At 45.2% G+C, this 21,412-nt stretch overlaps 1 protein-coding gene across 1 annotated transcript in view; it reads right to left on the bottom strand.

Moving 5' to 3' along the window:
- The window catches only part of LOC108925316 (teneurin-1-like), a 263,460-nt gene that overhangs the window by 196,800 nt on the left and 45,248 nt on the right, over positions 1-21,412 (bottom strand). Inside the window, exon 3 of the mRNA XM_018737145.2 lies at positions 19,984-20,244. Within this exon, the coding sequence (XP_018592661.2) occupies positions 19,984-20,244 (261 nt within the window). The remainder of the gene's footprint in view (positions 1-19,983; positions 20,245-21,412) is intronic.

The following is a 21,412-nucleotide window of genomic DNA, read 5'->3' as shown; positions in this document are numbered from 1 at the left end:
GTGCGAAGCGGCGGGGATGAGAATCAGCACCTCCAAATCCGAGGCCATGGTTCTCAGTCGGAAAAAGGTGGATTGCTCCCTCCGGGTTAGGGGGGAGTTGCTCCCTCAAGTGGAGGAGTTTAAGTATCTTGGGGTCTTGTTCACGAGTGAGGGAAAAATGGAGCGGCAGGTCGACGGACGGATCGGTGCGGCGTCCGCAGTAATGCGGTCATTGTACCGGTCTGTTGTGGTGAAGAGGGAGCTGAATCGTATGGCGAAGCTCTCAATTTACCGGTCAATCTACGTTCCTACCCTCACCTATGGTCATGAACTCTGGATCATGACCAAAAGAATGAGATCGCGGATACAAGCGGCAGAAATGAGTTTCCTCCGCAGAGTGGCTGGGCGCACCCTTAGGGATAGGGTGAGGAGCTCAGTCACCCGGGAGGAGCTCGGAGTAGAGCCGCTGCTCCTCCGCATCGAGAGGAGCCAGTTGAGGTGGCTCGGGCATCTGTTCCGGATGCCTCCTGGACGCCTCCCTGGGGAGGTGCTCCGGGCTTGTCCCACTGGGAGGAGGCCTCGGGGCAGACCCAGGACACGTTGGAGAGACTATGTCTCCTGGCTGGCCTGGGAACGCCTTGGGGTTCCCCCAGAGGAACTGGAGGAGGTGTGCGGGGAGAGGGAGGTCTGGAGTACTCTGCTCGGACTGCTGCCCCCGCGACCCGGCCCCGGATAAAAGCGGAGCAAGATGGATGGATGGATGGATGTTTGAAAATATACAATTTTATTTATATTTTGTATAATTCTTTCTATTACTTTTTTCCACTCTGATTTTAAGTTCAGTTTATAGATATTGATCATTTAAATAATTTTTTTCCCTCATCAGTTTACACTGAATATCCTATTATGGCAATGGGAAAGAAAAATGGGATTTTCGAATTTTTTACAAATTTATTAAAATTAAAAAACAGAAATATTGCATTGACATAAGTATTCAGACCTCTTGCTATAAAACTTGAAATTTAGCTCAGGTGCAACCTATGTATACTGATCATTGTTGAGATTTTTCTGCACCTTGTTTGTAGTACACCTTAATGAATTTGAATGATTTTAGCAGCGGGGGCGTGGTGGCGCAGTGGGTTGGACCACAGTCCTGCTCTCCGGTGGGTCTGGGGTTAGAGTCCAGCTTGGGGTGCCTTGTGGCGGACTGGCGTCCTGTCCTGGGTGTGTCCCCTCCCCCTCCGGCCTTACGCCCTGTGTTACCGGGTAGGCTCCGGTTCCCCGTGACCCCGTATGGGACAAGCGGTTCTGAAAATGTGTGTGTGTGTGTGTGTGTGTGTGTGTGTGTGTGTGTGTGTGATTTTAGCATAAGGTTGCAACATTAAAAATGTGGAAAAAGTGAGGGGTCTGAATACTTCCTAAATTCACTGCATACATACATATGTACATTAGCATTCAAAAGTTTCAAGTCACTCAGAAATGTTCATGTTTTTAAGAATTTATACATTTTTAATCAAGGTGCCATTAAATTGGTTTAAAAATATAACCAAGACATCATTACTAATGTTGCAAATAGCTATTACTGCTTGAAATAACTGATTTGTCATTTATTATTCATATATAACTGCAAAGCCCTGTTTTCAGCAGCCATTACTCCAGTGTCTTAATAGGAAACTCAAGTACATTGTCTTTTCTTGTTTTGCAAAGTACTGGTATTCTGAAAGTTCATTTCAGGTTTCAAAAACGGGCAAAGCAAAACACTTTTCTCAAGAAACATGTCAGTCTACTGTTCTGCAAAATGAAGGTTATTTCATATGTCAGAAGCTGAAGATTTCATACAAAATATGGTAGCGCTGCTATCTCACAGCACCTGGGTGGTGCGAGAGGACATGGGTTCGATCCCTGCTCAGTCTCTGTTGGAGTTTGCTTGTTCTCCCATGTCTGCGTGGGTTTCCTCTGGGTGTACTGGTTTCCTTCTATAGTCCAACGACATGCTGTTCAGGTTCACCCATAGTGTGTGAGTGACAGAGAGAGTGTGTTTCACTGGTGTACGGATGAGTGACCCATTGTAAGTAGTGTATCTAGCAGTGTAAGTCGCCTTGGAGAATTAGGTGTGTGGGCTGATAACACTAAATAAAGCTCATTGGAAGTTGCTTTGGAAAAAAAAGTGTCTGCTAAGTAAGTAAATGTAACGTAAATGTAAAGATTGAAGGCTCAGATGCACAAATTGCACAAGAGAATCAGTACAGAGTCTGTATTTTGAGAAACAAAGCCTCAGTTGGTTGTATTCTTAAATAATACATGCCAAATATCAGTGCACCTGGGCCTTCTGCTTCTTTTTCTATCTGTGTTCGGTCTAGTTTGCCTGCTACTCTCAAGACGGTAGTGGACACCTTTGTGTGAAATTCAGTTCAGTTCAATTCAATTCAATTCAACTTATTTTTAAAGATTTCTCTTCTCACACTTTGACTCTGAGTGCTGAACAAAGAATCAAAGGCATAATACTACAGCTAATACTACTAATAATAATATGACTTAATACGAAGTTACAATTCTATTCTTTTTTTACCGAAACCTGGCTCGGTGAGTCCAATATGATAACCGAGCACACACTGGAAGGGCATGATTCCGGTGGAGGAATGGGGCGTATTCCACCCAGGGTAGGTAACAGGCCCAGTGATGTTGTTTCCAACTGCAGTAAGATCTCAGGAACTGCCCTAGCTCTTGGTGGAGTCTCTCGACCTGCCCGTTGGCATGAGGGTGATATCTAGCTGTCAAGCTTACCGCAAGCCCCAGCTGCTGCCAGAAGGCCTTCCAGAGCTGTGAAGTGAACTGGGGGCTGCAATCGGAGACAATGTCTTCCGGAAGGCCATACAGGCGGAAGACGTGGTGGAACAGGGCCTCGGTGGTCTCCGGGAGCTGCGGCAAGGGTATTAGGCGGCAGGTCTTCGATAATCGGTTGAGGACAATTAAGACGACAGTGTTACCTTGTGAGAGCAGGAGGTCTACCAGGAAATCTATGGATACATGGGACTAAGGTCAGGCTGGGACAGGTAGAGGTTCCAGTAGGCCGGCAGGCTTCTGGTAGGAGTACGGGCTTGGGCGCATGTCTCACAGGCCTCGGCGTACTCCTGCACATCCTCCCGCACGGATGGTCACAGCCCTGGAGGAGGGAGAGGGTCCGCCGGTGGCCGGGGTGTCCTGCCACCGGGGAGTCGTGTGCCCAATGGAGGAGGGAAGGCTGAAGCTGGACGGGTACGTATTCTTTACCTTCAGGTCTTTCGGCAGGTCCAGGATCCTGTTCTTGGGCTGTCTGCAGTTCATGCTGGAGCTGCCACCACACAATGCTCAGGCAGGATGGGTGCAGGCAGGGTCCCTTCTGGGTCTCAGCCAAGTATCTGGGACAGAGCATCTGCCTTGATATTCTTGGACCCTGGCCTGTAAGTAACTGTAAACTGAAACCGAGAAAAAAACAAATCCCAGAGAGCTTGTCAAGGGTTCAGGCACCGTGCCTTTGCAGATATTCAAGGTTTCTGTGGTCACTCAGGACAAGAAACGGATGAGTAGTGCCCTCTAGCCAGTGTCGCCATTCTTCGAGAGCTAATTTTACGGCCAACAATTCTCTCTCCCCAATATTATAATTGTGCTTGGCTGGATTCAACTTTCAAGAAAAATGCACAAGAGTGAAGCTTTGGGGGATGACCTTGCCTCTGGGATAGAACGGCCCCGACCCCTTCCTCTGAGGAGTCCACCTCCACCACGAATGGGAGGGATGGATCCGGGTGTCGGAGGATCGGTGCTGATGTAAACCGTTCCTTGAGCTCCTGAAAGGCATTCTGGGCTTCTTCGGTCCATGCCAGCTTCTTGCTTCCTCCCGCAGGAGTGCCGTCAGCGGGGCCACCACCGAACTGAAACCTCGAATAAACCTGAAAGAAATTGGCAAACTCCAAAAGACGCTGCAGGGCCTTGAACATTGTGGGCCGGGGCCAGTCCAGTACCTCTTGGACCTTAGCTGGATCCATGGCCACTCCGTCGGCCTTCAGCACAAACCCTGGGAAGGAGACCTGGTTCTGGTGGAAGACACATTTCTCTCCCTTGATGTCTAGCAGCTTCTTGAGCAGCCTCTTGAGACCTTGCCTCACCAGGAGGACGTGTCGGTCCATAGTCTGGGAGTAGATGAGGATGTCGTCCAGGTAGACCAGCACTCCCTCGTTTACTAGGTCCCCCAGCACATTGTTGACAAAAGCTTGGGGTATGGATGGCGTACTGGCTAGGCTGAACGGCATGACCTGGTACTCGTAGTGGCCCAAGGAGGTACTAAAAGCGGTCTTCCACTCAACACCCTCCTGGATACGATTGTACGCGCTGTGCAGGTCCAGCTTTATGAAAACCTAATCCCCATGAACCTGCTCCAGTGCAGCGGCAATGAGAGGCAAGGGATGAGGGTACTTGACCGTGATAGCGTTTAACCCTCGATAGTCAATGCAAGGCTGCAGCCCTCCGTCCTTCTTCTTAATGAAAAAGAATCCAGCGGCTGCTAGGGAGGTGGATGGTCTAATGATGCCAGAGGCCAAGGCCTCCTTCACGTATTCTCGGAGGACTCTTTGCTCAGGGAAGGACAAGGGGTAAGTTCTACTCCGGGGGAGGTGTCGTACCTGGCAGCAGGTCAATGGCACAGTCCCAAGGCCTGTGCAGAGGTAAGGTTGCTGCCTTCATTTTACTGAAGGCCTCAGCTAAGTCCCGGTACTCTCTGGGCTCGACAAAATCCATGTCCATAAAGCAGCTAGCAGCTCCTGAATCTATCAACGTGGGGGTCTGCACCTGAGATGACCCCTAGGATGCCTCTAGGGGAACCACGAGCTGTGTCTCAGTGTGGAGGGTGGCAGTCACCTCTGCTCCAAGCTGCCACAGTCCTGGGTGCTTAGGGGGCATAGGTGCCTCTGCCGGGGGCGTCTTGGGGCGAGGCAGGTACTCCCTTGTCAGGTTATCTACCATGATAGTGTTCTCAATGAAGCGGTCAAGGGTCCAATATTCCCCTCGGTACGCCAGTTCTGCTTGGATCTGTGTGTGCAGACCACGGTGGAAAGAGGCCAAGAGGGCAGCTTGGTTCCAGTCGCTCTTTTCTGCCAGGATCCGGAATTCCAGGGTGTAAGCTGCAACTGACCGCCCTGCTGAATCCTCATGAGGCGGTCATTGGCCGCACACGCTGGCAATGAATGGTCAAACACCAGCTGAAACTGCTTAATAAAGTGCTCATAGATGGTGAGCACGCGCTTGGGACAGACAGCCATAGCCCAGTCCAGCGCAGGTCCAGTGAGCAGAGAAATCAAGTATGTTATTTTGCTGGCGTCCGAGCAAAAAACATGTGGGTGGTTAGAGAACACCAGCTCACATTGTAAAAGAATACCCTGGCATCTCTCAGGCGTGCCATCATACCTTTCCGGCGTAATCAGCTGCAATCCTGACACTGGTAGACTCGTGGCACCTTCTGATGGCACAGGCGGTACAGCGGAAGCGGCTGCAGGCGAGCTTAGGCAGCCAGTTCACGCTCCATGGCGTGGGTGCAAATGAGGAACTTACTCATCCTGTTTTGGATCATCTCCAGGATCTGCCGAAGGGTCTGATCCTGGGAGCTGAGCAGGGCTCCATGTATGGAAATCGCTTCATGCAGGCGCTCCAACTCCGCTGGGTCCACGAAAACGGTGGATTCTTCTGTCATTGCAACAGACGGACGGAGGACAGGCAGGTAGGTTGTGAACCCAAGCGCGGGTTGGTTTTATTCATTTCTCCAGATTCAAAGGGCAGGACAGGATCAAGGTCAAAGACAGGCAAAAGATCTTCAAGGCGCAAACGTCACAACAAGGGCAAAGCAAACTCAGTGGTCAGAAAACAGGCGAAGGTCAGGAATAGGGAACAGAGGCCCTAGATACAGAACAAGAGATTGCTGATACTGTAAAAACACAAGGGCATTTGCAAGAATCCACATTGTCTTGCTGACCCGGAGCTCCTTTTATCCTGTGAGTCAATTAGTCACAGGTGTTGCCGCTCCGCTCATTCCTGGGGGCATGACTGCCTCAAGGCCTTCAGTAAAAACATGCCCTTACATTTTTAATGGAAAATTGATTCTATTTCTGAAATAAACTGCACGATTGCATGGAAGAATAATGATAGGCAACTAGATTATATAGAGGTATGTTTTCCTTTTCTTGTACTAAATCAATGTGATGTTAACCTTGTTTTATCATCAATGAGTATTGGGTCAAACTGTATATATTTTCCAAGCATTTCAAATACAGTGGTACCTCAGTACTCATCGTGAATTGGTTCCGGGAGGTGCGACGAGTACCGAAAACGACGAGTTCCAAACAAATTTTTCCCATAAGGAATAATGTAAATAAATTTAATGTGTTCCCAAACCAAAGACAATGCACATTTTTTAGGGCAATATGTAAAAAGATAGGGTTGTGTATCATTACTTTACATGAGAAATAAACCTAAAAATTCTTAATTCTTCTCTAAAAATTCTTCTTTAATCTTAACTGTGGTGTCCGAAAAGGAAGGTACACCGTTCTTTGGAGGTTTCCCTGAAACAAAGCACTGGAACACTTGAAGTGTGCAAACAAAGAGTTTATTAAGAACAGTAGCTCGCGTCACAAACTCACTTCACACCGCGGAACCTCATCTGCGTTCGCGCGAAAAAAGCCCCCGTTATATATAGTGCCCCCAATAACGGTTCCCGCTTCTTTTAGGAACTAACCAATAACAATTATCCTTTGTCAACTTAAACCCTACAGGCCGGCAGGAACCTTTCTTTTACAAAACTCTCGAGGATTCGTTCTTGGTGTAAAACACCACATTAACGATTGTGGAGACCGTTGTTCTAGGCATACCATATTCCCTAGCAAGATCAGTAATACGAATACTGCTCTCATATTTGCTTATTATTATTATTTTTTTTTTGCTCAATGGTGGTGCGAAGTAATTTTCTTTTCTGCTCAGCGCTATCACTGCTCATTTTCTTAGGACCCATGATGAGAAAAAAAGCGCAAAAATACACAAAATGACCACAGAAGCTAAGATAAGACCGCAAGGTGATGTGCACAGGGCAAGAGGCTACTGCATGACTAACACGTGACCCTTTGTTTCAGCTGGAAAGGGTAGCGAGTCATGAGGCAATCGACACCGATACGTTCTAGCTTGCATGGCAAGTACCAAAGAAACGACAAGTACTGGGACAAAGTTTTCGTGTCAAAATGCGTTGAGTACCAAAGTTGATGAGTTTCAAAGCAGTCGAGTACCAAGGTATGACTGTATTAAATATATTTTTGCTTTGAATTTTTTTAAGACTCAGGCTTTGCACCTTTGCTTTTATAAGCCCAGTATATTAATTTATTCATCTTGCAACAGTGTATCAGGTAGCACCTGGTGTGCATTCCTCCGGTTACATCTTGTTCACCAAAGGCTTTTTTGCTACGCTGAGCACAAAATGCCACCAGCTGGATGAGCAACACATCCCTCATCACAGATGGACTGCTGCAAACATCTAAAAGTCCACTGGTCAGCTAAAACAGCCTCACATATTGTGAGGAAATTACATTTATTTGCTTAGCAGACCCATTTCTCCAAAGCAACTTATAACAGATACAATGTAGTGTTACTAGCCCACACACACCTTACTCACCAAGGTGACTAACACTGCTAGATACACGACTTACAATGGGTCACTCATCCATACATCAGTGGAACACACTTTCTCTCTGTGTGGCACTCACATACTATGGGGGAACCTGAATAGCATGTCTTTGGACTGTGGGAGGAAACCAGAGCACCAAGAGGAAACCCACAGAGCCACCATGCTGCCTGAATTATGAGTATCAGTTCACTGAAATGCCTGTCATCTGAATGACGAGTAAAATACACACACACACACACACACACACACACACACACACACACACACACACACACACACACACACACACACACCTTCTGAACCGCTTGTCCCATACGGTGTCGCAGGGAGCCGGAGCCTACCCGGCAACACAAGGCGCAGGGGACACACCCAGGACGGGACCCCAGTCCGTCGCAAGGCACCCCAAGTGGGACTCGAACCCCAGACCCACCAGAGAGCAGGACCTGGTCCAACCCACTGCACCATCGCACCCCCATGTGAGTAAAATACATTTACATTTATTTATTTAGCAGACACTTTTCTCCAAAGTGATGCACATCTCAGAGAAAGTACAATTTGTGCATTACATTAGGAAAGAGACATAGTTGCAGACATGTGATTCTTAAGTAAACAGTTTGTTTCTTTCCCCTTTATGCACCAATGTTCATTGCACAAGAAGGTGCACAAAACTCAGGATAGACTAATCCTGATCACCTTCCTACAATGTTTTTTTAAAAGGTACCCAAACATTTACATATAATACAGGAGTAGCGGCTATGTAAAGGCATATCTGGGCATGATCACAAAGTTACGGTGCATGAACATTTACACCATATGTGAGGTTGAGAGATCATAGGCAAAGTGAGTCCAGAAAAGGTGAGTTTTCAGACCATTCTTGAATGTTGACAGACCTTCTGCAGTTCTGAGTGAGGTCATTCCACCACAACGGAGCCAAAACTGAGAACCTGCATGCTTTACCTTTCATGCACAGGATCACCAAGCAAGCAGAAGTAGATGAGCAAAGCCGTCTGGTTGGGGTATAGTGGTTGATCAAGTCTTGCAAATAGCTGGTAGCAGTTCTACTGATGCATTTGTAGGCAATGACCAGGGTCTTGAATTTGGTCCGGGCAGCTATAGGATGCCAGTGCAGAGAAATGAGTAGGGGAGATACATGGGTTTGCTTTAGCAAGTCAAACACGATTCATGCAGCAGCATTATGTATCAGCTGCTGAGGTTTGATGTCAGTAGTGGTAAGGCCATACAAGAGAGAGTTGCAGTAGTTCAGATGGGATGTCACCATGGTCTGGATAAGTAGCTGGGCAGAGTCATTTGTGAGGTAAGGATGGATCCTGAGGATATTATGGAGGATGTATCTGCTGGTCTGGGTTGTGACTTCAATGTGGTGAGACAAAGACAGACTTGAGTAAATCGTCACTCCCAGACTCTTAGCCGAGGAGGTAGGCAAAAGTAGTGAGTTGTCCAGTTTGATCGATAGATCATAACAGGAGGACAGGTCAGCTGGGAGGTGAAGAATATCTGTTTTAGAGAGATTGAGTTGGAGGTGATGATCAGACATCCAAGCAGAGAAGGAAATGAAGAAGTGATCAGAGACATGCAGTGGAGTAATAGAGAGGGCAGGACAACCACAGTTACAATAAAATACAAGATCAAGGCAATTGCATGCTTTGTGAATAGCAGGAGATTAAGACAGGGTGAGATCAATGGACTGCAGGAGTAACGGAAGGCCGCTTGCATGAATGTCATCGACATGCAGGTTGAAGTCACCCAGGTAAATCAATGGAGCGTTGTCCCCTGAGAGAGAGCTCAACAAGCTGTTAAGGTCATCCAAGAAGCAGCCGAGAGGTCCAGGAGAGCGATAAAGAACAACCTCAACAAGAGGGATTGGGACAGTGATAGAGACAGCATGCCATTCAAAGGAGGACAGATTATGCAGGTGGAAAGGGAGAACAGAATATTCCCCCTGGGGAGAGATGAGCAGCCCTGTACCTCCACCTCTGCTGGAGGGACGAGGGGTATGAGAGAAGGAGTAGTTACTGGAGAGAATTGCAGGTGTGGCTGTGTTTTCTGAGGTGATCCAGGTTTCAGTTAAGGTCAGGAGATCCAGTAAGAGATAGGAAGTGTAGGCTGGCATGAAGTCAGCCTGTTTTACTGCAGATTAGCAGTTCCAGAGACCCACGGAGAAATAAAAGCAGGATGAAGGGTTTGACAGATGAGGATAAACCAGGTTACTGTAGCAGCGAGAGCATCCTGGTCTCCGGTGGTGGCGATGTTGTACAGCTCGGTGGCCGTAGACAACTTTAATGGTCAACATGTTTGACGCAACAGCCTTCACAGAACACGCTGCCAGTAGCCTTCCTTGGTGGACTCGCACAGGTAGACTCCCTTGTCTTTGCACCCCGAGTCTTTGCACCAAAAGGCTGCCACAACTGCTACCGCTATAGGTCACCAGTTGCTATTTAAACCAGGCTAATTCCCCTAAGCTGGGATTCCTAATCGAAATCAAAATGACTCCAACAATGGCAACCAAAACAAACAAACAGACGTGATTAATCAATCAACAGAGTCACGCCTACTTTATAATTAATATTACCGTGTTGCCTTTGCCAAAAATTTTGCAAAAGCAATTGTTGAAACTTTACTAGTGTCACAAATCATGAAATATGGTCATGTTTCATTATGTTAATCTATTTACTTCCTGATACAGTCCTTAATGCCAGGCCACAACTTTTTCACAGACTGCACCATAACCCGGTTACTTAAAGTCAGGTCTGTTTACATAACATCTACCAACAATGTGCATGTGCAGAGTTAGACCTTCAGAACTAGACCCACTATTCATATTTTGGGGGCACAGGGGCATGGTGGGCTTGGCCTGTGCCTGCCCTCTGGCAAGTCTGGGGTTTGAGTCCTGCTTGAGGTGTCCTGCGATGGAATCATGTCCTGTCCTGGGTATGTCCCATCTCCTTCCAGTCTTGCATCCTGTGTTGCCGAGTTAGGCTCCAGTTCACTCAAACCCTGCTTGGGAAAAGGGGTATATATATATATATATACACATACATACATACATACATACATACACACTTTCAGAACCACTTGTCCCATACAGGGTTGCAGGGAACCAGAGCCTACCCGGTAACACAGGGCGTAAGGCCGGAGGGGGAGGGGACACACCCAGGACAGGACACCAGTCCGTCGCAAGGCACCCCAAGCGGGACTCAAACCCCAGACCCACCGGAAAGCAGGCCTGTGGTCCAACCCACTGCACCACCGCACCCCCTATATGGGTTACAGACAGTTTGTGTGTTTTAGTATGTCTGTCTCGATGCAGTCTAGTTCTGGCAGTCTTGACTGCATCTTTAAGTTCAGAATACAAATTTTTGCAGTATAGTAAATAGTAAATCTAACTTCATATGTAAATACTACATACAGTAAAGTATTGTTGATATTATGTTAACCCAATTTCTGACATCACAGCTGATACACAAACACTGTCTGAAGCCACTTGTCCCAGGCAGGGTTGTGGCAAGCCAGAGCTTAACCCAGCAACACAGGGTGCAAGGCTGGAGGGGGAGGGGACACACCCAGGACGGGGCACCAATCTGTCACAAGGCACCCCAAGCAGGACTCGAACCCCAGACCCACCAGAGAGCAGGACCAGGCCAAACCCGCTGCATCACTCCACCCCCTCATATGGCTGATACACACACACACACACACACACACACACACACACACATTTTCAGAACCGCTTGTCCCATACGGGGTCACGTGGAACCGGAGCCTACCCGGTAACACAGGGCGTAAGGCCGGAGGGGGAGGGGACACACCCCGGACGGGACGCCAGTCCATCGCAAGGCACCCCAAGCGGGACTCGAACCCCAGACCCACCGGAGAGCAGGACTGTGGTCCAACCCACTGCGCCACCGCACCCCCTCCATATGGCTGATATAGTGGGAAAAAAATTATCTATTGACATTGCTGTATTAATTTAGGTTCTAATCACAAAACAAGTTTTAATGAAACAATGCTTGGCGGAGGAAACATCTTAATTCCATGTATACAGAAAAAATGCTTTGATATTATTGAGAAATAAAGATGTAACAAATGCTGTCACTTGCTTTCTATGTAAGTAGTACAACTTTGCACATTTGCATATGTATTAAAATGCCAGGTACAACCCAATGCCAAGGCATACATGCTAGATTATCCTAGACTCTTAATTACCCTATGATATTTAAAAAAGAACAATTAAAAATATTGTGTATATGGTACTTTGCTTGGAACTAACTTTTATTTTGGCATAAAGAAAATCTAACTACCTACACTTTCCATTAAAACCTGTATATTTTACATTTTATTTCAGTTGAAGAAGTGCATGAAAACTGGCAGGGCTAGTGTGAAGGATATGGTCAACAATCTGACTAACAGCGATTTCAAAATTGCTACATGGCCTTAAAGCCAAGATCTGATATGTATCACACACACACACACATTTTCTGAACTACTTGTCCCATACGGGATCACGGGGAGCCGGAGCCTAACCTGGCAACACAGGGCGCAAGGCTGGAGGAGGAGGGGACACACCCAGGACGGGACGCCAGTCTGGCGCAAAGCACCCCAAGCGGGACTCGAACCCCAGACCCACTGGAGAGCAGGACTGTAGGCCAACCCACCGCACCCCCTCAATGTATCATTAACGTGTATTTCAAAAAGGACAGTTTTGATTGTATGTTTTCAATGTCTGTCCAGGAGAAGTTGTTGTGTTGAAGAATAATCAGCACGAAACATTGTGATGCTTCTTTAATATTGTACTTTTTCACTTTCTTTTAGTTTTTTTTTACTAGTCCACTTATACGTAAATTAAACATACTGTAAAGGCATCAAGATGGGAGAAAGCCTCCTTCGAGAAGACATATCTTTGCACGTTAATAATTGGTGAGTAATTGTCACACCCGCTGCCGCACCTGCAAACACTCAAGGCACACAAGTATCAAGGGTGCAACTAGACCAGGACTGATTGCGCAACCTCATACGAGCCACTGCTCTCATTGCCTTGCGCACTGCGATTACCTCAGTGTGCTTTCCCCACTCTCTTATCCTAGTTTCCCCTGTTAGCATCTCTCTCGGTTTCCTGACCCATGTTTCTGTCCTCAACATTGCTTCTTGAACTCTCCTCCTGTACGATGGTTACGGGTCGAACGAACCCCGACTGTCCCTGACTATTCTTGTGTATCTCACTTCAATAAAGCACAGGCAACTGAATCCGCCACATCTGTCTCCTGTGCTCGCATGGGAGTAATTGGTGATCTGTTTCTGATTTATAAATTGAAGTGCATGCATCTGCATGCGTACACTATTTGGAATAAGCTCAGATTCTCAACAAAAAATGTTTTTCTTCACTCGAGTGTCTTAAAGAGCCGTGTACATGCCACAGAAGCCTTGGTTCATGGCATCATTGCCAGCAGACCAAGAAATGTGCTGAAGCGAAAAAGAAGGTGGGATACCACATAAATTCTTTGATACTTGTAGAAATCTTTTTTTGTAGTAAAATATATGTATGTGTATCACAAAAAAAATTTATTTTTTCGCATTTACTTGCACAGGCAGTCCTCGGGTTATGAACGTCTTACGCATAAACCATAGTTACAAACCACCCCCTTGCTGACCAGAACTTGATTTGTTACCCTTAAGTAACAATCAAATGAAAACTTCATAATTAACCCTGTTATATGGAAAAAAAAAAAAAAAAGAGTTACTGTACATACAACGATTCGTAATAACAAACGGGCGCTACTTTGTGATACGTATCAAAACTGTCACGGTCGCGTCTGAGGGAAGCGGCGGACCCAAGTGCAGAGCGGTAATCGTGGTGTCTTCGGGGAAATCCAAGAGAGGAGGTCAGAGGACGGGCAAAGGGTCTTCGAGGTGCGAACGTCGTAACAGGGAGGATCCAAAAGGCGAGGTCAGTGTACAGGCAAGAGGTCGATGATCCGAAGGAGGCAGTAGATCGGGGGAACAAGGGACGGGTTCGGGAACAGGAAATGGCTGGAGAAGGCCGCTAATGAGGAAGCAGATCAAGGTTCCGCATCAGCTGGTTGTCCGACGCAGCCTTTTATGCTGCAGTCTGCGTTGCGTCACAGGTGTTCCGTGTTGGCCCGGAGGTGTGGGCGTGGCAAAAACACTGATGTCTACACCGGTTTGTTGACTCATGGGCAGGGTGCGTGAGCCCGAGGTAAGAAAAAGACTTCCTTCTTTTCAGCTGGACCACGTTGTTGTTAAGTGTCTTGCATGCTACTGTATTTTGTTTGAATTTTTTTTTTTTTTTTTGTTTGTACACTCTTAAGCATGGCACCAAAGCATAAATGTGATGCACGTGATGGTGATGCATCAAAGATAAGGGCATAAGGCTGGAGGGGGAGGGGACACACCCAGGACAGGACATCAGCCCATCGCAAGGTACCCCAAACAGGACTCAAACCCCAGACCCACCAGAGACAAGGCCCTGGCCAAACCCGCTGTGCCCAGCAGGAAATGTGAAGCTTAATTTTATATTGTGACTTAAACTTTGTGGAAAAGGCCTACATGCAGAATACTACACATATATTCTACACCCTAATATCAATGTGGTTTCAAATTGCATTTTACGCGAAATGTCCATGTATAGTCTACTTGATAACCTTTTTTTTTTCCACGTATATTCCATGTGTTATGCCCTCTGGGCTAATAATGGATAGTAAGGTTAAGAATCTCAGCTGTGATTGTGGCTTGAGCCAGAACCTTTAAGTTACAAATCATGGCCTTATTGACAAAAATACTTCGAATAGCACGTTTGCCACCTCACTGCTCTGCAAAGTATTTTTAGATTGATTGACACTGAAATCCAGTGATGCATAGCATTTACTGTGGGTGAAGACTTGCAAAGCCAGTCTTATTTGTTGCAACATTTCCACTGCATTGATTAACTTGTTCCATGGTAAAACTGGTACTTATGATCATACCACTTACAGTAGTTACTATACTATATATTCTTCCTCACTGACTGCGATGTTTCATTTTTCTTATTCACATTAACCCTAACTCTAACACTAATCCAGATTTTGATTTTTACAACTTGCCAAGGAGGCAAACTCACTTTGCCAGTTAAATGTAAGTCCAAATAAGATCTCTGTCCATTTCTACCAGATTAATTTCACATTTTGAGAATAATAACTGTCAGTTAAATTTATTGTCTCATTTAAATTATACTAATAAGGCTATTATTGAAATGATATTACCAGGACACCTTCATGATAATATCTTTTGTTCATTCAAATTTTATTATGCATTTAAGCTCATAATGGGAAACAGGCATTTAGATTTTTTTTTTTCAAAATATCTTGTTAATATGCCGATAAAATTAAACCCATCCTATATTACCTTTTGTAATTAGTTTCTGTTAAGCATGGGTTTTTCTGGACATGGAACACCGAAACTTCATAATTGTCACGACCTGCAAAGATTATACCAGAGGACCACAGGAGGTCATCAGAACTGAGACCACCCACAACAAGCACCTGTATCTCATTAAAACACTCTTTAAAAGAGGACCACACACCCGCAGTGGTTGCAGAATGTCATCAAGAAACCTCACGCTCAGTATCACTCTTTACTCCTTATCAGTCGCCCTTTGGGCTACAACTTTCTACAACAATCTCCAAATCTCAATTACTGCTCTTCGGATAAGGACCCTCGCTCTTCAGATCCACAACGCTTCAGACAACAATCAACACAATTGTGTTCTGACATCTCAAAATGAAAATGACAATCTTAACCATTTTGCGTTAAAAAATAGAATTTCAGAAATAATTAAATATAAAAACATTATATTTTGACAAAGGGGGGTGTGGTGATGCAGTGGATTGACTCGGGTCCTGCTCTCTAGTGGGTTTGGGGTTCAAGTCCCGCTTGGGGTGCCTTGCGATGGACTGGCATCCTGTCCTGGGTGTGTCCCCTCCCCCTCCAGCCTTACACCCTGTGTTGCTGGGTTAGGCTCCAGCTGCCTGCAGCCCTATATGGGATAAGCGGTTCTGACAATGTGTGTATATTTTGACAAAGACATAATAACTACATAAAGACCCTTCATTTACATAACAAACATTCTTCTCCAAAGCAACTTTGAATGAACTCCATGTAGTGTTATCAGTCCACACACCTTATTCACCAAGGTGACTTACACTGCTAGATATGCTACTTACAAAAGGTCACCCATCCATACGTCAATGGAACACACTCTGTCACTCACACACTATGAGTGAAACTGAACAGCATGTCTTTGGAGCGTGGGAGGAAACCCATGCAGACTCAGGGAGAATATGCAAACTCCACACAGATGAATCCCTGTCCTCTCACACCACCCTGTCACTATGAGAAAGCAGTGCTACTTGTTGTGCCACTGTGCTGCCTTCAAAAAGCTTCCTTCTAAATTCTCAATGCTTTGGTTCACAAACAGACATACATACAGTAGTTCTCTTGTAAATTCCTATAAAACACACAGATAGCAGAAAGATTACAAACATTAAGCATTACATTTCAACAGAAGGCAACACTAGTGTTGCAGGAAATGAATGGTCTGCATAAACATGGTAATAAAGGAAAGTTGACATCCTATTTTATACCTTTCTGTTTTAAATAATAAGTTTTAAATGGTAAAAGATGTATAAAATGTATTTTAGAGAGACCATTAATGTAAGAATCTTAATTGTCTTGTCTCATTATTACATGTATATGACATACCATATGCAGCAATATGTTTTAACCAAACTAGTTAAATATATACATAATGAGTGCAGGAAAAGATTTTCATATTTTTAAATCCTGTATTTCCTATTTCCGTAATATTTCTGTATTTGGAATGAACTGCTTTCTTTTCATCCTTCTTCCATGGTACTGGTGCTCTTAACATTATTGACCTGAATTTGTACTGACCTAGTAGGAGTTTAACAGCAGTAAGAGGAAAATTAAGTAAGCGGTATGGTCTAAATGAACAGTATTGTTTCGTGTCTTTTTTTTTTTTTCTGTTCTGAGATTACACACACACACATACACACATTTTCTGAGCCACTTGTCCCATATGGGGTCGTGGGGAACCGGAGCCTAACCCAGCAACTCAGGGCGTAAGGCTAGAGGGGGAGGGGACACACCCAGGACGGGTCTAAGATTACATCTACAAGCAATTTTGGGACAGTGCCTGTATCATTTTGTAGTTTGCAGTGATATACCAGCTCATTGTGCAGATTACAGAGGTATAGATTAGACCCAGCCAATCCTCCACAGATAGGGATTGGAACCCCTCTCACCAAACAGGTATCTCAGATCAAGAACTAAAGTTCAACAGCAGAGTCCTGCTTTAGACTTTACTTCCTTGAAGGGTTATTGGGGAATTCCTTGAATACAAAAGGAAGTTTAGGACAATGCCTATTTTATTACATAATTACCTCTCTGGCATCATTTTCCTTCAAATTTTCCACAACATTCCTAGTAAGAGCTGCAGCTTTCATCATATGTGAGCACAAAAAGGATAGAAATCAAGCAGTTGAATAAATATATTACCAGTCATACACACACACACATTTTCTGAACCGCTTGTCCCATATGGGGTCACGGGGAACCAGAGATTACCCGGCAACTCAGGGCATAAGGCCGGAGACGCACCCAAGACGGGACGCCAGTCCACCGTAAGGCGCCCCAAGCGGGACTCGAACCCCAGACCCACTGGAAAGCAGGACCCGGTCCAACCCACTGCGCCACCGCACCCCCTCTCCACTCATACATGTTTCACTTTTTATATACAGGCAGTTCCTGGCTTATGAATGAGTTCCATTCCTAAATCTGTCTTTAAGTCGAATTTGCACATAAGTCAGAAAAGTTAGGTACCAGTTTGTATTTAACGACAGTCAAATGTTTGTCTTAGTGTATAATATATAGTCTACCTTTCCATCCATAAAAAACACTTCCAAATACAGTAAAACATCTTTTAACATAATAATAATAATAATAATAATAATAATAATAATAAATATAACTACAGGATTTATAATAGATGCATAGAAAGAGAGAAAACACACACATACACGGTGTTTGAAGTGCTTGACCCATACGGGGTCGCGGGGAGCCGGAGCCTAACCCAGCAGCACAGGGCAAAAGGCTAGAGGGGAAGGGGACACACCCAAGACGGGACGCCAGTCCGTCGCAAGGCACCCCAAGCAGGACTTAAATACATATCAAAGCATCAAGTTGGGTCTCTCCGAGTGTGTGTACTGAGAAAATTCTGTTGCTCCTGTAAGCATGTTGTCCCAGCCCCGCCAGAGAGCAGGACCCGGTCCAACCCACTGCGCCACTACGCCCCCCAGAGAGAAAGCAAAAAAAAAAAAAAAAAAAAATTAAAGCCAAATACAGTAACACACACGGGACACTGTTGACAGCAATGTGGTCCGACTGAAAAGAATGAAGTCTTTGTCCTACCTTGGGCTCACGCACCAACAATCCAACGAACTGCTGTAGTCATGCAGTGTTTTGATGACGCATCACAAAGTAGCACCTCTTTGTTATTATGAGCCATTGTACATAACTCAAATTTTTAATATAATAAGCTTTACTGGGGTTGGTTCGTAACTACAGGATGTAGTAAGTCGGACGTTCGTAACCCAGAGACTGTCTGTATTCAGATTTGGACATCAACATGTGGGAGGAGTGATGATGAAGGTGGAGAATGAGCTGAGTAGGTGAGGAGTCATAGGAAAAAGGGATGCACTATGAACCCATACACAAGGGCATGGCAAACTGTCCTTAACTCAAAAGAATGTAAAAGCTGTAAACAAAATGACTGTATCTCAGCAAATACATTGGCCCTGTAAGGCAAAATAGATGTACAAATCAAGCCCCGTTCTTATCCACAAAAATGGTTCCAAATACTTTGGATTTCTGTGAGGTTCATTTCTGCAATATGCTTACAGGGGCAACAGAATTTTCTTGGTACACACACTCAGAGAGACCCAACTTGATGCTTTGATATGTATTCATACTCTCAATCCAGACCTAGTGCCCTTCCCTCCCCTGCATTCATATTCCACAGTCATGTAACTTCCTGTACTGTGATTGTAGCTGTCTTCAGTTCCAATTCTCAACATTCAGAGAGACAAATCCAGCACCATATCTCACACACACACACCTTCTGAACCACTTGTCCCATACAGGGTGACGGGGAACTGGAGCCTACCCGGCAACACAGGGTATAAGGCTGGAGGGGGAGGGGACACACCCAGGATGGGACACCAGTCCGACGCAAGGCACCCCAAGCACAACTTGAACCCCAGACCCACCGGAGAGCAGGACCCAGTCCAACCCACTGCACCACCGCACCACATCTCATTAGACAATATTGTTGCTCTCTCTGAAAAGTAAGAGTGAAATGGGCTGTGTGTTGAATGCGAGTGCTCTGCATGTCCCTGGCATGTCAATGCTTTGTGTCCTTCTGGATGCGGTGGAAGTGCTCTTTATTGTCTTTACTCATGACCTGTTTTATTCTTAGACTGCTTGGATCTGTTGAAATACATCAGATCCTTGAGTTTGGTGGAGACCTTTCTTCCTTACTCAGTCATGATGAGTGTTTCCAATGAAGGAAGGCAGACTGGTAGTTGTTGACACCAATAATTTCAAAAGCACAGATGAATTAAAAATTAGGTCCCACACACACATTTTCAGAACCGCTTGTCCCATACAGGGTCACGGAGCCTACCCGGCAACACAGGGCGTAGGGCCAGGAGACACACCCAGGATGGGACACCAGTCTATCACAAGGTACCCCAAGCGGGACTCAAACCCTAGACCCACAGGATAGCAGGACTGTGGTCCAACCCACTGCGCCACTGTAAATTAGATCCCCCACCCCCCATTTTATCCAAGACTAATTAAACAAAAAAGCTTGACCTAAATTCAGTGCAGAAAAACTCTCCTTATACCTCTACAGCTTCCAGTCCTTAATCCTCAGGTAAAATATCCAAGGTGTCTTCTGCCAGTCATAATGTGTTAGTAAATGGCCTCTCCACTATGGAGGGGACAGCAGAGGACCTCTAGCAGGTAAGATCTCTACTGTGGCTGAGGTTCAGAACTCAGTACCTTTTGTGACTCTCGAAACTGTGCCCCTCAAACAGTCATAGCATCTCAACCATCAAAGTACACCAAATAGAGAAAAATAGGGAAAACCTTGGGACACTAAAATGGGAAACTTTAGTGTCTTTACATTAACTTTGGGCACAAGCCACACAAGTTCTTACCGTTGTCTCCATCAGACTTGTGCTCCTGCTCAGTGTCAGTGAGGGACAGCACAGAATTAGCCCGGCTGGAGAGGCAGGAGCTGTGCTCACATTTGTCGTCCCTCATCCAGAGGTGCAGAGTGAGGCTTGGAGTGGGGCCACCCTCAGTTTCCATGCCAACGTCAGGGCCCAAGCCCCTCGGGTAACTGTGCCCAGGGCTCAAGTTGTGCTGTGCTTGGAAGCTAGCGCACCGCATCTGGGTCTCCTTGCAGCACTCCAGTTCTATGGAGGATGAGGATAGGCAAAAAAAATGTATCATTTCACTGGCAAGTTTCTGTGATGAAAACTCCCCTTTAAGACTTGTGCACTGCTGGGTCCCAAACACACACACATTGCCTGAAACCACTTGTCCCAAGTGGGGTTATGATGAACCAGGGCCTAACCCAGCAGCACAAGGCATAAGGTTGGAGGGGAGGGAACACACTCAGGACAGGACACCACTCCATTGTAAGGCACCCCACATGGGACTTGAACCCCAAACAAACCAGAGAGCAGGATGCGGTCAACCCTGCCACACCTCCCTCCATGACAAACAGATAAAATAAAATGTTAAAAATAATGTAGTATAATACAGAAAGTCATGTATAGAATTTTATCAGTTTTGTAGATTTGCACTTGGACTATATTTCTTTTATAACAATAATTTATATTGAAAAACTTGAGTATGATTTGATATATTTTTAAAATTAAGTGATTAAACAGCATTTCTTCATGCTGTGTATGAATAATTAACATTATATGCACACAAATCCAAATTCTCAAATAAAATTGAAACAAGCATTTGCCCATTTGTACACCTGGGTAATTTAACCAGAGCTGTTTAGGGTAAGTACCATACTGAAGGGTACTACAGCCAGAGGTGGGGATAAACCTGCAACCTTTGGGTGCAAAGGCATTAACACAAATGACTACATTACCAGCTGTCCCTGTCCACCATATTTATGTGTTCACAAAAATTAATACATTAAATCTTACACTGCAAGAAGGGTGATCAATGTTATAACCAATATAATTGTGTTTTTGTCAATTGTCTTCCGAGATTGGCCATTGAAAAAGCAAGTTCGAACAAATGGATCACACACTGAAAATAAAGTATTCACAGACTATACACTACACTAGCATTTTTGCTTATTGAAATCAAAGCAAAAAAAAAATCTTCAAAAAAAAGGAGCCGATAGCTCAAGATCAATGCTACATCATATACTAAAAAACATACTGTTGGTGTTTAAGAGTTTAATGGAATAGTTTCATCCTACACAAGTGCAAAACATGTATAAGACATAATCAGGGAGTTTGCTGTAGAAACATCACAGTTATGAAAAATTTTATTGAAAAACACACACACATTTTCTGAACCGCTTGTCCCATGCAGGGTCGCAGGGAACCGGAG

The sequence above is a fragment of the Scleropages formosus genome, chromosome 13, assembly GCF_900964775.1.
Source record: "Scleropages formosus chromosome 13, fSclFor1.1, whole genome shotgun sequence".
NCBI classification, from domain to species: domain Eukaryota; kingdom Metazoa; phylum Chordata; class Actinopteri; order Osteoglossiformes; family Osteoglossidae; genus Scleropages; species Scleropages formosus.
Note: the sequence above shows the minus strand (reverse complement) of the source record. Positions and strands in the feature narration are given on the sequence as shown.